The 15,807-nt window shown below is 37.1% G+C and overlaps 1 protein-coding gene across 1 annotated transcript in view; it reads right to left on the bottom strand.

Moving 5' to 3' along the window:
* LOC102949347 overlaps positions 1-15,807 on the bottom strand; it is a 247,426-nt gene that overhangs the window by 95,072 nt on the left and 136,547 nt on the right. Inside the window, exon 11 of the mRNA XM_042987577.1 lies at positions 6,119-6,143. Coding sequence (XP_042843511.1) covers positions 6,119-6,143 — 25 coding nt within the window. The remainder of the gene's footprint in view (positions 1-6,118; positions 6,144-15,807) is intronic.

The raw sequence follows: 15,807 nt of genomic DNA, 5'->3' as shown, positions 1-15,807 counted from the left end.
GGCTCGAACTCACGGACCGCAAGATCGTGACCTGGCTGAAGTCCGACGCTTAACCGACTGCGCCACCCAGGCGCCCCAATATTTATTTATTTTTGAGAGAAATAGACACAGAGCACAAGCAGGGGAGGGGGCAGAGAAAGAGGGAGACACAGAATCGGAAGCAGGCTCCAGGCTCTGAGCTGTCAGCACAGAGCCCCACGCGGGGATGGAACTCACAAACCGTGAGATCATGACCTGAGCCAAAGTCGGATGCTTAACCGACAGAGCCACCCAGGCACCCCTCATTGTTATTTTAATTTGCAATTTCTAATTCTAAAAAAAAAAAAATGTGAATTATTTTATGCTTGTTGAGCATGTATGTCTTTTGTGTTGTAACGTACTCTTCCTTCATTTTTTTTCAGCTGGAGTATTTAACATTTTCTTTAGAATTTTTATCTTTCCATATCATATTTATCTTTGCCTGGCACACTGGTTCAAAGATTTTTTCTGTTCGTAGTTTGCCTGCTAATTTCTTTGACAGGTGTGTGTGTGTGTGTGTGTGTGTGTGCACGTATGAGGTGGTTTTCAATCTTTTATAATCATGAGTATCAATGTTTTGCTTTATTGCTTCTCTTTTTGCTTATAAGCTTACAAATTTTTTCCACACTATATAGTCAAATGAAGTGCATAGAAACAAACTGTAAGTAAATAAGGAACTCGTGAGGTTCTGGCATGATTGTCTTTCATACTCCCCCACTGCCGTTCGGGTAAACAATGGTGACACTAGGGAGTCCTCCTTCCACCCAGGGTTAGACATACAAACAAAACCAAAAATCATTTCTCTCAAAGGACTCCTTCCCTTTGTTTCCTATTTCTTTTCACCACTTCGCTAAGCCACCCAGACTCAAAATCTCCTCCATGACTTTTCCTTCCCTACTGTGACTCACAGCTAATCATTTGCCACTGTCTTCTACCTTGTTAAGAAGATTTTATAGCCATTCCTTCCTCTTTTCAGCCATATGTTTCATCACTTTCCCAAATGCAAATGTATAAGCAAATCGATAGACGGACAGATACACAGAGAAGTGGTGAGTTTTAACTGAAACAGAATCATGCCATATACTTTTGTCCACAAGTGTTTTTTTTTCTTATATAATAAGAAATCATGGTCATCTCTATGAGTCATAAAATACACGTCTAACAGTATGTTACTTAAAATGAATTTTTCCCGGGGTGCCTGGGTGGCTCAGTCGGTTAAGTGTCTGACTTCAGCTCAGGTCATGATCTCACAGTTTGTGACTTCAAGGCCCCCGTCAGGCTCTGTGCTGACAGCTCGGAGCCTGGAGCCTGCTTCCGATTCTGTGTCTTCCTATCTCTCAGTCTCTCTCTCTCTCTCTCTCTCTCTCTGCCCCCTGCCCTGCTCACACTCTGTCTCTGTCTCTTGAAAAGTGAATAAACGTTAAAAAAATTTTTAAATGAAATTTTCCCCTTGATCCTCCTTTATATCTTCCATCCACAGTCCCCTAACACCTTTCCATCCCACCCACTCCACATAACACGTTTTATCCTCTCTGTGCTCATTTAACCAGATCTATACATGCACACACATATGTGAACACAGGGACAACACACTGATAGAGGTGATATTCATCGTTACACAAAAAGCATTTTATATATTGTATATACCTGCCTATACCCTTTCTCAACAGTATCTGATGGAATTCTCTTCAATTATTAGAGCTCTAATTTATTATATTCGATGGCTGCATAATATATTAACACTGCAGATGTCGCTTGACTTATTTAACCATTCCCTACTGATGACATTCATTTTTCTTCATTTTGATATTTTATTTATTTATTTATTTAAGAGAGAGAGAGAGTGTGTGTGTGAATGGGGGAGGGGCAGAAAGAGAGAGAGAATTGAAAGCAGGCTCCACACTCAATGTAGAGCCTGAAGCAGGACTCAGTCCCATGACCCTAAGATCATGACCTGAGCCGAAATCAAGAGTTGGACGCTCAGCTGTCTGAGCCACCCAGGTGCCTTTATTTTTATATTCTTACCAAAAAGAATGTGACAGTAAAATCCATTACTAGTGCTTTTATTCCTGTGGATGGGTTTCTAAGGTGAGATTGCTGGGTCAATGAGTGCTCATATTTTAAATGCTAATAGATGTTGTCAGATTGCTTTCCAAAAGCTTGCATATGTATTTACATATGTAAATATATAAGCATATATATATATATGTACATATATACATATATGTATATATTTCCGTAGCAATTTATAAGAAAATCTATTTTTCTAAATCCTTGCCACCAGTAGATCACCTCTGAACTATTAATTCATAACATTATTCTATGATGATAAGAGACAGTGGCCTCTATTATTGTATTTCACATATGTCTGTCATAGATACAAAACCTAACAAGATTAGGTTACATTTTATTCTCAGCTGTTGTGTTATTTGATGCATATAAATTGTGTCATATTATATCTTTTTCATAAATGATACCTTTTATCATTATAAAATGTTCTTTTACTGTTTAGACCTGTTTAAACCTCAAATGTCAACTTTCCTGATATGGACATTGTTTCCTGGGACAGCTTTATTTTTGTTTGAATTTTCTGGTATCAGTTCATCCATAGGTGTTCAACATTTCTTTAACTATGTTATGCTTGTTTACTGTAAGTACTGTATAGTTGGGGCTTTCTTTCTAATTCACTTAGACAGGATCTTTTAATGGGGAAATTATCACATTATTAAAATATTATATGTTTTATTTTATTTCTTTTTTATTCATTTTACTTTTCTACTCCCTCCTTTCCTTTTCTTTGTGTTGCTGATTAGCATAGGATGATATTCGTTTATCTTGGTATTTCCTTCCTTACTGTATGTGCTACCCTATTCAATTATGATTACTTTCTCCAGAGTGTAGGCATAGGCAAAAAGTCCAAAGTTAGAAGTGCACCACACAGTGTCTGGTCTAATAAGGGAGCGATAAAAAAAAAAGTGCAAAGTGAGAGACCCCTGGCAAAGGGAAAGATATGAAAGTGTATGTCTAAAGAAAGCATAAAAGTGTCCCATGAGAGAATAGGACATGTTTTAAAAACCTAACAATTTCTGCCATTTGACAACACCAAAGAAATAAGCCCTTCTCTGCCTTCAGCTCTGTCCTATTCCTGGTTAGATCACAAAGGACTCAATAACCACAATTCACAAGATGGAGAGAAGGGGTAGAAGCATAATACTCAAAACTAGAAAAGGATATACCCAAGTTCTGCCTGCACTTCTCAATATTTAGGGCCAGTCTGAAGTAAACTGTAGGCTGGGTGAAGCCTTTAAAAGATGTTGAAAACATTTTTTTGTTACTAGCCCAACTAGGCATATGAACCAGTGATTTCAGACTGGAGGCAGGAGTGGTAATAAGATCAAAGGAGGAATATTGGATCACCACAGACTCCCTTCATACAGGTACCCACCTCATACGCTAACTCCACCTGCTACGTTTGTGGTAGAAGGCGAGGACCCCCTTATTCCTGCACCTGTTAACACTTGAATCAGATGATGATGTTACTGGCAACTTTGCGACCACACACTCTGTATTTTCCCTGGCTAAATCCACAATTGCTGAATCCAGTCCTGTTATTTTTAAAATCAAAGTGCCAGGTGATAATTTATATCCAATAAAATATACATATTCAATTGACAAACATATGCACCCATTTATTCCCACCACAAGTAAAATATAATGCATTTAGCATCACCTCCCAAAATCCCCCCATGTCCTTTGCAGTCAATCCTTCCATCGCCAACACACACGCACACACACACACACACACACACTCACACTCACTCGCTCACTCCTGGCGACCACTTATCTGATTTCTACCATTATAGATTAGAACTATGTTTAACATTCATACATATGGCATGATATAGTATCTACTCTTTTGTCTCAGACTTCTTCTACCCAGAACAATATTTTGATACTCATCACTTTTTTATTATGAGTAACCATCCTTCTTATGATTGTACTGCAATTTATTTATTAATTCATCTATTAATAGATACTTGGATGTTACAAAGTTTTGACTGTTGTGACCAAGTTTCTATGAACATTCATGCTGAAATCTCTTTGTGGACATCTTTTCATTTTTATTTGTAATAGCAGTGGAATCACTGGGTCTTTTGTAGGTGTTTATTTCATTTAACAAAAAACTGTCAGTTTTCCAAAGTGGTTGTACCACACCAGCAAAGTATGAAAGTTTCCTCCAAGTCACCATTAATGCTTGGTAGTTTCTTTTTTATATATGTTAGCATATTAGTAATCGTGAAGTAGTAACACATGGTTTTAACTTGCGTTTCCTGATGACTAAAGATTCTTAGGTGATATAAACTAACTGGATATTTCATCTATTCTTTTCTGAAACTTCTAAGTATAATTTTTTAAAAGTACGTTATTTTCTTCTTATTAGTGAATGTAAAAGTTCTCTATATCGTCTGGGTACAAACCATTTTTTAGATACATGTACTGCAATTGGTTTCCCTCAGTTTCTAACTTGCCTTTTTATTTTTCCCAATGGCAACTTGCTTAGAAAAAGTATAATTTTGTTGAAATCCAATGGATCATGTGTTTTTCTTTTAAAGTAAGTCATTTCTGTCTCCTGTTTAAGAAAACTGCCAAGATTATGAAGATTTCTCCTATGTTTTCTTCTAAAAGTTTTGTTGCCCTGGCTATGACTTCTAGGATATAAAGTGATGAGACTAGACATCCTTGCCTCATTCCTGATTTATAAAAGGAAACATTGAACATTTCTCCATTAAGCCAGAGAAATGTATGCTGTACTATTCAAGTCTTTAAAATATATTAGGATCTAATTTATTACCCAATATATGATCTATCGTGCCTTCTGTTTCCTCGAAAAGAAGGTGTATTTTGCTGTTTTTAGGTAAAGTGTTTTGTAAAATCAACTCAATCAGGCTGGTTGGTAGTGTCATTCAGATCTTGTATATCCTTCCTGATTTCTTTTTCATCTCTTTGCATTTCTCTGATGATGAGTGATATTGAGCATCTTTGCATCTTACCTGCTGGTCATCCATATATCTTCCTTGGAAAATGTCTATTCAGATCCTCTGCCCATTTCTTAATCAGCTTCCATGATTTTTTTTGTTATCGACTTGTATAAGTTATTTATATATTTTGGATATATTCCTCTATCAAATATATGATTTGCAAATACGTTCTCGCATTTGGTAGATTATCTTCATTTCATTTCATTGGTGGTTACCTTTGTTGTATAGAAGCTTATTTAGTTCAATGTAATCCCAGTTGTTTGTTTCTGTTTTGTTTACTTGTTTTGCTCATTTCCTTTGCTTTTGGTACCAAATCCAAAAACAGTCATCAAGACTGACATCAAACAATTCACCTCCTGTATATTCTTTGAGAAATTTTATGGTTTCAGGATGTTCCAAGGCTGTTTCATCTCTGTCATTCGGCACACATTTAGGATTGTTATATCTCCCTGGTAAATTGTCCCTTTTATATTCGTCTCCGTCTACTCTTAGATTTCTCATATGAGATATTAATGGGGCCACATCAGCTTTCTTTTGTGTAGCATTTCCATGGTTTCTGTTTTTCTGTCCTTTTGTCTTCAAGTTAAACTTCTTTTTAAAATTTTTTTAATGTTTATTTATTTTTGAAGGAGAGAGAGAGAGAGACAAAACACGTGCAGAGGAGGGGCAAAGAGAGAGGGAGACACAGAATCTGAAGCAGGCTCCAGGCTCTGAGCTGGCAGCACAGAGCCTGATGTGGGGCTCAAACCAAAGTCGGACACTTAACCGACTGAGCCACCCAGGCCGCCCCAAGTTAAACTTTTGTCTTCAGATTTACAGGGCATGTCTCATAGACTGCATATAGTGGAGTCTTGCCTTTTCATTTAGATCGACAGTCCCAGCTTTTTAATTTAATTATTTAGTCGACATTTTATGCCATTATTCATATGGTTGAGTTTGTCTACCGTCTTGCTGTTGTGTTTTTGCTTCTTTTCTCTTCATGTTGAACTTCTCCTGCCTTCTTCTTGGTATCTTACATGTGTTTTTAGTATTATATCTTATTTTCTCTATTGTTTCTACACTTTCCTCTATTACTTTCTATTGTTTCTACATCTTTGAGGCTGTTCTACTATTCAACCCAAGACTAATAGCATGGATTTGAATTTTTAAATTCAAATTTTTAAATCCACGTCTGGTTATCATCAATGTTGTATAATTTCACACTTCACACCTGACAGTTCACACTGTCTGCCTCGTGCTTCTCATTTCACAAATGTAATAAGCTCACAATTTGATTCTATTTCCTACCCCCCACCCATGATAACAATCATGTCTTTTTTTTTTTTAATATATGAAATTTATTGTCATATTGGTTTCCATACAATACCCAGTGCTCATCCCAACAGGTTCCCTCCTCAATACCCATCCCCCACCCTCCCCTCCCTCCCACCCCCCATCAACCCTCAGTTTGTTCTCAGTTTTTAACAGTCTCTTATGCTTTGGCTCTCTCCCACTCTAACCTCTTTTTTTTTTTTCTTCCCCTCCCCCATGGGTCTCTGTTAAGTTTCTCAGGATCCACATAAGAGTGAAACCATATGGTATCTGTCTTTCTCTGTATGGCTTATTTCACTTAGCATCACACTCTCCAGTTCCATCCACGTTGCTACAAAAGGCCATATTTCGTTCTTTCTCATTGCCACGTAGTATTCCATTGTGTATATAAACCACAATCATGTCTTTTAACAGTACATGGTTTACAACTCCACCACAGAATGCCATTTTATTTTTTTAAATAGTAAGTTACATTTTAAGAAAAGTATCAGAAAAATTACTCTTTAGTATTTACCTCTATATGTGCCATTTTGGTTCTTCTCCATTCTCCTGTGTCAATCATCTTGTAGCATTTTCCCTCCAGCCTGAAGAACATTCTCTAGTTCTGATGGTTTGTTTGTAGTGCTGGTCTGCTGTAGAAATATTTGTTCAGCTTTCCTTCATCTGAAAATGTCCTCATACCAGCCTCAATTTTTGAAGGATGTTTTTTGCCAGATACAAATACTGGAATGACATTTCCTCAGCACTTCGAATATGTCATTACATTGATTTCTGGTCTCCACCATTTCTAATGATAATGTTAGCCATTTTTCATACCATTATTCACTTCCATATAAAGGCTTTTTTCTCCTCTGTCTCTTTTCAGAATTTTCACTTTAACTTTGGTGTTCTACAGTTTGACTCTGATACTACTTTTTAAAGATTTTATTTGTTTTATTTTTTTAATGTTTATTTTTGAGAGAGAGAGAGAGAGAGAGAGCAGAACTCAAAATGGGATCCAGGTTCCACACTGTCAGCATACAGCCCAACACAGGGCTTGAACTCACAAACTGTGAGATCGTTACCTGAGCCAAAGTCGGACACTTAACCTACTGAGCCACCCAGATGCCCCTAAAATTTTATTTGTTTAAGTAAACTTTACACCCAACGTGGGGCTCAAACCTATGACCCTGAGATTAAGAGTTGCAGGCTCCACTGACTGAGCCAGCCAGGCGTCCCAGCTACAATATTCCTAATACAGGTGTCCCTTTTATACATTCTTTTGGGGTTCACTGATGATATTCAACTTATAATTCAATATATTCCATCAAATTTGGGAAATTTCCAGTCATTACTCTTTTAATACATATTTCTTCCATTTTATGACCCTCCTTTCCTTCTAAGATTTGCATTACATGTATGTAAAACTATATGATATTTCCCCATGGGTCTCTTGAGTCTTTCTTCATTTCTGTCTTGGCTTTTTCTTTTCTGTACTTCAGATTGGTTAATTCATTTTAATTCTTGGACTTTAAGTTCCATAACTTCCATTTGGTTTGTTGATTATAGTTTCCAGATCTCTGCTGGGATGATCTAACCATTCATTAAGACCCTATTTTCCTTTACTTGTCAGAAATTAATTTCCTTAAATTCATGAACATACTTACAATGAAATGTTTTAATGGCTTTTCCTGCTAAGTTTAATATTTGAATCATCTTGGAGTTATTTTATTCACTATTTTCTTTTGTCTAAGATTTATATTCCCTTGATCTTTGCAAACATCATAATTGCAGATCATATAATGCACTCCAGAGAAGACTCTGGATTCTGTTATCTGCCTTGAGAAAGTGTTGATTTTTTTTTTTTTTTTTAGTTAACAGTTCGATTACTGGCAAATCCCATTAAACTTCCATAGGCTTGAATGTACATTTAGTTACAACCTATCTGTGAAAAACCAAGGATTTTCAAGCCACATGAACTTATCAGAACTCAACCTCAAAACCATAAATCCTCTGATGATCTTGCTGAAGCCTGGTGGCAGGTTTTCCTCAGGGCAGACTCAGAGTATGCCACTTAGAGCATATGATTTTTTTAATATATATAGGACTTTAAAAATTCAAGTATAGTTGGCACACAATGCTCCATTAGTTTCAGGTGTACAACATAGCGATTCAACTTCTCTCTATGTTGTATTACAGTCACACCAAGTATAGCTACCATCTGTCACCATGTTAGGGTATTACAATATCACTGACAATATTTTCTATGCTGTACCTCTTATTCCCATGACCTATTCATTCCTTAACTGGAAGCCTGTATCTCCCACTCCCTTTCACCCATTTTATCCATCCCCCTATCTCCCTTCCCTCTGGGAATCACCAGTTCTCTATATTTATAGGTCATATTCTGCTGTTTGTTAGTTCATTTGTTTTGTTTTTTAGATTCCACATAACGCACGAAATCATACGGTATTTGTCCTTCTCAGTCTGACCAGTTTCACTTAACATAATACCCTCTCGATCCATCCATTTTGTCACAAATAGCAAGATCTCATCCTTTTTTATGGTTTTGTGTGTGTGTGTGTGTGTGTGTGTGTGTGTGTGTGTATCTACTCATCTGTCAATGGACACTTGGGTTGCTTTCATATCTTGGCTATTGTAAATAATGCTGCAAAACATAGGAGTTTATATGTATTTTAGAAATAGAGTTTTCATTTCCTTTGGGTAGATACCCAGTACTAGAATTTTTGGATCGTATGATATTCCTATTTTTCATTTTTAAAGGAACCTCCATACTGTTTTCCACAGTAGTTGTATCAATTTGAATTCCTACCAACTATGCATGTGGGTTTCTTTTTCTCCACATCCCTGTCGAGATTTGTTGTTTATTGACTTCTTCACTTTAGCCACCCTAACTGGTGTAAGGTGATGCTTAATTTGTGGCTTTGATTTGCCTTTCTCTGATAGTTGGTGATATTCAACATGTCTTCATGTGTCTGTTATCCATCTGTATGTCTGCCCTGGAAAAATGTCTATTCAGTTCCTCTGTTCATTTTTTAACTGGATTGTTTGTGGTTCTGGTGTTGAGTTGTATGAGTTCTTTATATAGTTTAGGCATTTACTCCTTATCAGATAATATCATTTGCAAATATCTTTTCCCATTCAGTAATTTATCTTTTTTGTTGTTGATGGTTTCCTTTGCTGTGCAAAAGTTTTTTTTTCTTTTTTTGATGTAGTTCTAATAGTTTATTTTTCATATTTTTCCTTTGCCTGAGGAGACATATTTAGAAAACTGTTAGCTATGGCTGATGTCAGAAAAAATTACTGCCTGTGCTCTCTTCTAGGATTTTTATGGTTTCAGGTCTCACATTTAGGTCTTTAATCCATTTCGAGTTTATTTTTGTATATGGTGTAATAAAGTGGTCCAGTTTCATTATTTTACATGTAGCTGTCCAGTTTTCCCAGCGCCATTTATTGAAAAGAATCTTTTCCCCATTGCATATTCTTATCTCCTTTGTCATAGATTAATTGACCTTTTAAATGTGGGTTTATATCTAGGGTATCTACCCTGTTCCATTAATCTATGTTTCTATTTTTTCTTTATACCATACTGTTTTGATTACTACAGCTTTGTAGTCTATCTTGCTGGCATTGTGATACCTCTAGTTTTGTTCTTCTTAGGATTGTTTCAGTTATTCGGGGTCTTCTGTGGTTCCATACAAATTTTAGTAATGTTTGTTCTAGTTTTGTGAAAAATGCTGTTGGTATTTTAATAATGATTGCATTGAATCTATAGATTGGGGTAATATGAACATTTTGACAGCACGAATTCATCCAATCCATGAGCATGGAACACGTTTTCCAACACGTGTTGGATAGTGTTCCGAGTACAGGTCTTTCACCTCTCTGGTTAAGTTTATTCCTAGGTATTTTACTCCTGTGTGTGTGTGTGTGTGTGTGCAATTGTAAATGTTCTTCATTCCCACTGTATAGACTTTGAGCATCTCCATTTGCTGTCAAATCAATAATGAGGTATTAACATGCCTCTCCTGGTTTGAATTCCATCTCTGTTCCAGCTCTAGTATCTCTGTTCCGTTTTCAGGCTCACCTAGCAAAGCCCTTGTTAGTCTCCCTGAAACAAGGATTCATGGTGGATTTCCTATACTGAATTCTTAGTTCCCTTCTGCAAATCTCTCTGTTCTGCATTCTACTTTGCAGACCCCAGCTGCTTCAGCTGTCCTGCATGTCAAGCTCTGTCTCCTCAGCTCAGGGAGACTCTGCTGGGATTCTACCTCCCTGCTGTACTGTCAGGACACTGAGCCCAGGTAGAAATCCAGAGTTTGCCTTAAAATGTTCTCTTCTCTCAAGGATCAGGAAGTCTGGCGCTTCCTGATGGCCAATGCCCAGAACGGCTGTTTCATACATTCTCTCCAGTTTAGTAATTGATTCTAACAGAAGAGCTAGTCTGATACCAACTACTCTGTCAGAGCCAAAATTGGAAGTTTCAATATTGTTTAAGTTTTTAATTAAAAAGTATAATTGGATATATTTATTGTCATGGGCAAGCTAGCACCCACGCTTATGTTTTGGTAATACAAATACAGGTTAATTATTTAAAAAGTTCACTTTATTTTATGGAACTACTACTCAACTTAATTATCAGATCCTCTTACATTGAGAAAAAAAACAAAATATTTACAAGTAATAGTAACCTGCTGATGCCTTTGGAATGTGTCAGCTGGGATCACCTAGAAAAAAATAAATGGAACAGGCATATTTTTTAATAATGTATGAGGTGCACAAAGGGAAAAAAACACTTGTCAAAACTGTATGTTACAGTACCCTATCTATATATAAATGCATATGTTTATAAAAGTCTGTTTTCCCTGTTGCACTAATCTTTTTTACTTGGCATATTTTTAATGGTTTTTCCAAATGACCTTTGTAAAATTAATCAAGGATCTGACACTATCCTTTGGAGAAATACAAAGAAAGAATGCTGCTTATAATAACTTTTGCATGACAAACAGCCAGAAAATGACAAAACAGAGAAAACATTAATACTAAAAAAATTAAAGCTTGAAAGTGGAACTAACTGAAAAATGTTGCCTTTTTGTCAGTAATATTTTTGTGTGTCTCTGAAATTCCAATCCCTTTTATTTTCTAGACCATTGTCTTAATTACTTGAGATCAGATAGATTTCTCAAAACAATTTACTAAGTAAAATACACCCCAATTTTTCAAGAGCTCTAACAGTGAGAAGCATCTCAAATTAAACATTAATAAAATGTACAGGAAATATGGGTAAAAAAATATAAATGCAAAGAAACTAGAAAGATGTCTGCAATTAGACCGGATGGAAATCTAAAAAGAAATTAAATTTAGTTATAATACATTTTCTATTCTTTTCTTTGAGAAAATTACTACTGAAGTGAGGAATATTTTCCCCCTGTAATTTAAATGGTAAGCTGCCAGATGTGTGTCTCATGCTTGAAGAGTCGAAGCTTTGCATTATTTAGCATATTAAGAACCACAGAATTTTTAAAAGGGCTCCTTTATTGCCTCGAGGTTCTAATTAAGTAAACCTTAGCCTGGTACATTTAAAACTTGCAATACAAGAGATTTTTGCTTTTTTTCCCCCCATAGTCAAGTCACATCTATGTAATAAGTATAGAAAATCTTTAAGATGATATAATTTTTCTTTGGCTTGAAGAATTAAAGCTATCTATTATTTTAAGAAGTTTTTAATAGAGGCCAGCAATCTAGAAGACAACTAAGGATTCGAAATACTTTTTAATCATTGCAAGTTGCTTTCCTTATTTATACCAAAGCATATGTGTTTCATAAAGGCACTTCTATAACTATCAATCTCCCCCTCTCTCTCCTTTCCTTCTTCTGTCTCTGCTGTGGCCTCAATCATTCTCTTGTTAGACAAAGGCAATTCTAAGAAGCAACAAGATCCTAGGTTTTGGACTGATATCATGTTTTTATGTGTTTCTGTACGTGTGTCTGTCTGTGTTCAATATCTGATCACACGGCATTAATTAGTTGTCTTTCAGCAGTTTGTAGAAAGAGTCCCAGAAGCTTACGTGAAAACCATAATCAGGTGAAAGTTCTGTAGGCACACGACATTCATAAATCATACCCTTAAATACAGTTATTTTTGCCATTTTAGAAAATGTCAAAGGTGTCAACTCTGTCCAAATATACCGCTTAACAGTGACTATTTTAGTAAATGGACTTGAAATGCATTCAGAGAACTGACAGTTAAAAGCACATAATCTAGTTCATAGTACCAATGAACAGTCTAAAGTCCAAAATAAGCACCAAAGTATGAACTCTCGATGACGTGTTGCAGTGACCCTGGCTGCAGCCATAGACTATGGCCTTAGCATTGTGTTTCTACATTAGAAATTGATGCCCCCAATTTTTGAAACGTGATTTTTTAATATCTAGGTTCCAGTTAGGAAACAGAAATGTTTTAACCACTTTTAGAGTGATAGTCCAATATCTATTGGAGGATACAACGAACAAACCAGGAATTACATAAGTTCAGGGAATGAGTTGACAACGTTCTCTGCCAGCAGCATGGTTTAAACCTAGAAGCAGTGACTTCTTGGATGCCGCAGACATGAATAAACAAATGTTTGTCATCATGTCAAGACACAAGAAATTCTCTTATCTTTTCTTCACAGGAAGAACTAACGGACACATGGATCTTTAAATCTGAGCACTGACAAAGGGCAAGTATCAAAAAATTGGAGCTTGGGTTTGGCCGGGATTATTCCCTCCAAAGTCCAAAGTGCTTGGTAACAGGTGACGGGTACCTAATATGTTATGAATTGGTTTCTTACAAGTGTTAAGAAGCTTAATGGTTTTCATATTTGGGGATGTTTTGACATTATTGGCAGCAGAAATGCAACAAAACTATCCTTACTTTCACTTCTGTCCAAACCATTAAACCACAATCTGTCCACAGGGAACCACATGACACTTGGGTACTCCTTCTGAAACTCAGCAATTAGTTGACTGGCAATAATACGTTATGCTTTATCCAGTATTTTTCAGTTTATAAAAACAGATTTGCATATGCTACTTATTTAATTCAAGCTATTTGATTAACTTTATTGCTGGCACAGAACTGCAAATATTTCTGCCACAGTACCCATCCAGCAGAAATCTCTGAGTATTTTGCCCTTGCAGGATAAAAATAGATTGATGCACGCAGGCCTTGCCTAATAAAATATTATCGTAATGTAAGAGCAGGAAGACATTTGGCTATTCTTTCTAAGAACAATGTTTAAGCATCACCCATTTTTGCCATGCTTAAGAAGATTTTACCTTTTGGGGCGCCGGGGTGGCTCAGTCGGTTGAGCGTCTGACTTCGGCTCAGGTCATGATCTTGCGGCTTGTGGGTTGGAGCCCCACATCGGGCTCTGTGCTGACAGCTTAGAGCCTGCACCCTGCTTCTGCTTCTGTGTCTCCCTCTCTCTCTGCCCCTAACCCACTCGCATTCTGTCCCTGTCTCTCTCAAAAATAAATAAACATTAAACAAAGAGAAGATTTTACCTTTTTCATGGAAGCATCTTTTTTTCATTATTCTTAAAAATACGAAACTCAACATCTTAAGCACAGTGAAAGAGTTGAGACATATTTTAATGTTTCTCATGAGTGTTCTTTGGTTATCATCAATGAACACCTTCGTTGAACTTAGAACATCCAAATTTATTTAGAAGAGTATTTTGCCCATTAGTAGGTCTCTAATGCTGAATGAAAATTACAGGTGAGAATAAAGTCATTGCCCAATACCACAATTAAGCAAGATATAGACGTACTCAAGGATGTATCTAATATTATGATAAGCAACTCAGCAAAACAGGGGTGATTTTGTGAGCACCTATTATATGTATATAACTCTTACCATGAATTTTCACTAATCTCCAAATAGGGCCTGTTACCTCCCCTTTAAAGGTGAAGATACAAAGATTCAGAGTTTAAGGAATTTGACAAAGGACATTAAATGTCAGAGTCAGGGTATGAATTTAAGCCTCTCTGACTCCCATATTGAAGGTCTACCCCACCCCCTACCCCCCCCCCCCACTAAACCTGCACTGATCTGAATTCTACTGATTCCTTCATTGGTGCATTTCTGGTAATAGACAGGGATTGTGGCTAGTTGTCTCAAAAAGGAACAAAAACAGAGCTTTGACTCCACACCCTAACTGCTGACTTTTAGTTATTCATGCTAAGGAGGAAAGGAACAACAAAATACTGAAGAAAATAATAGTGATAGCCACACTGTTGAGTTCATACTACATCTCAGACTTTACAGGTTTCAAAGTCCCAAGTTAGCTACGAATTTAAAACTTTCCTCCTCAATGTTTTAAAACATTTCAATGACTAATACATTTTGCCAATTCAAATTTTGCCACTTTTTATGAGGGCATTATGCTAGGTGTATTTAATGAGTCACAAAAGAACAAATACTTTACAATTCTACTTATGTGAGAGACCTAATAGTCGAATTCGTAGGCACAGAAATTAGTATGGTGCTTGCCCAGGGCTGGGAGAGGGAAGAAAAAGGGAGTTAGTATTTAATGGGGACAGAGTTGCAGTTTGGGAAGATGACAAATTTCTAGAGATGGATGGTGGTGGTGGTTGTGGAACACTGTCCGTGTACTAAATGTCACTGACGTCTACACTTCCTAAGTGGTTAAAAGGGTAAATTTCCAGCGATCTCTATTTTTACCACAATTAAAAACATTTTTCTACTTCCATATTTTTCAAAACCTAAATGAAATGCTAAGAAACTTTTTAAATGCTCTGGCACCTTAAACAATAAGAAGAGACTTCTGTTTAGAACCAGAGGGCTTAGACTCATCTCTCCCTTCCCCTTCCTTCTAAATATAACTGTAGATTCCGGAAATAATGTAAGAGGCAGACAAGGGAGAATTCTGAAAGTATACTGAGGAAGGAGAAGTGATTACAGACCCCGGAATCAGCACCAATGTAGGACAAGGCAACTTAATCCCATCCACCAACCATCCAACAGAAGACCCAGACCCAGCATCTTCAAAGCCGTCCTAACAGCAGATAGCGGTGAAGGTAGACTCATTTACCTACCTTTCAGAAAGAAGTCCCTCCAACACCATCAAGTGGGTCCGGTAGCATTGGAGAGGAGGGTAAACCAGCAGCCAGACTGGAATGAGCATCCAGGGGATACGTTCTCCTCCCCTGCAGCTTGAGACAGCCCTCCCGACCAAGACACAACAGGTAGCTGAGTGGCAGTAGCAGGTGGATCCTGTTGCTACTAGTGACTAGGCGAGGAAGCCTCTTAACATCCTGAGGCAGGAGACTCCCTTCCCCACCCAGAGCACCGGGTGGCCAGGCCTGGGGAAGCTCCTTCTGTCCTCTCAGAGGTTACTGGCAGGGTCCGGTGGGAGCCCCAGATGCACAAACT

This window comes from Panthera tigris, chromosome B2 (genome assembly GCF_018350195.1).
Source record: "Panthera tigris isolate Pti1 chromosome B2, P.tigris_Pti1_mat1.1, whole genome shotgun sequence".
Classification (NCBI taxonomy): Eukaryota; Metazoa; Chordata; class Mammalia; order Carnivora; family Felidae; genus Panthera; species Panthera tigris.
Note: the sequence above shows the minus strand (reverse complement) of the source record. Positions and strands in the feature narration are given on the sequence as shown.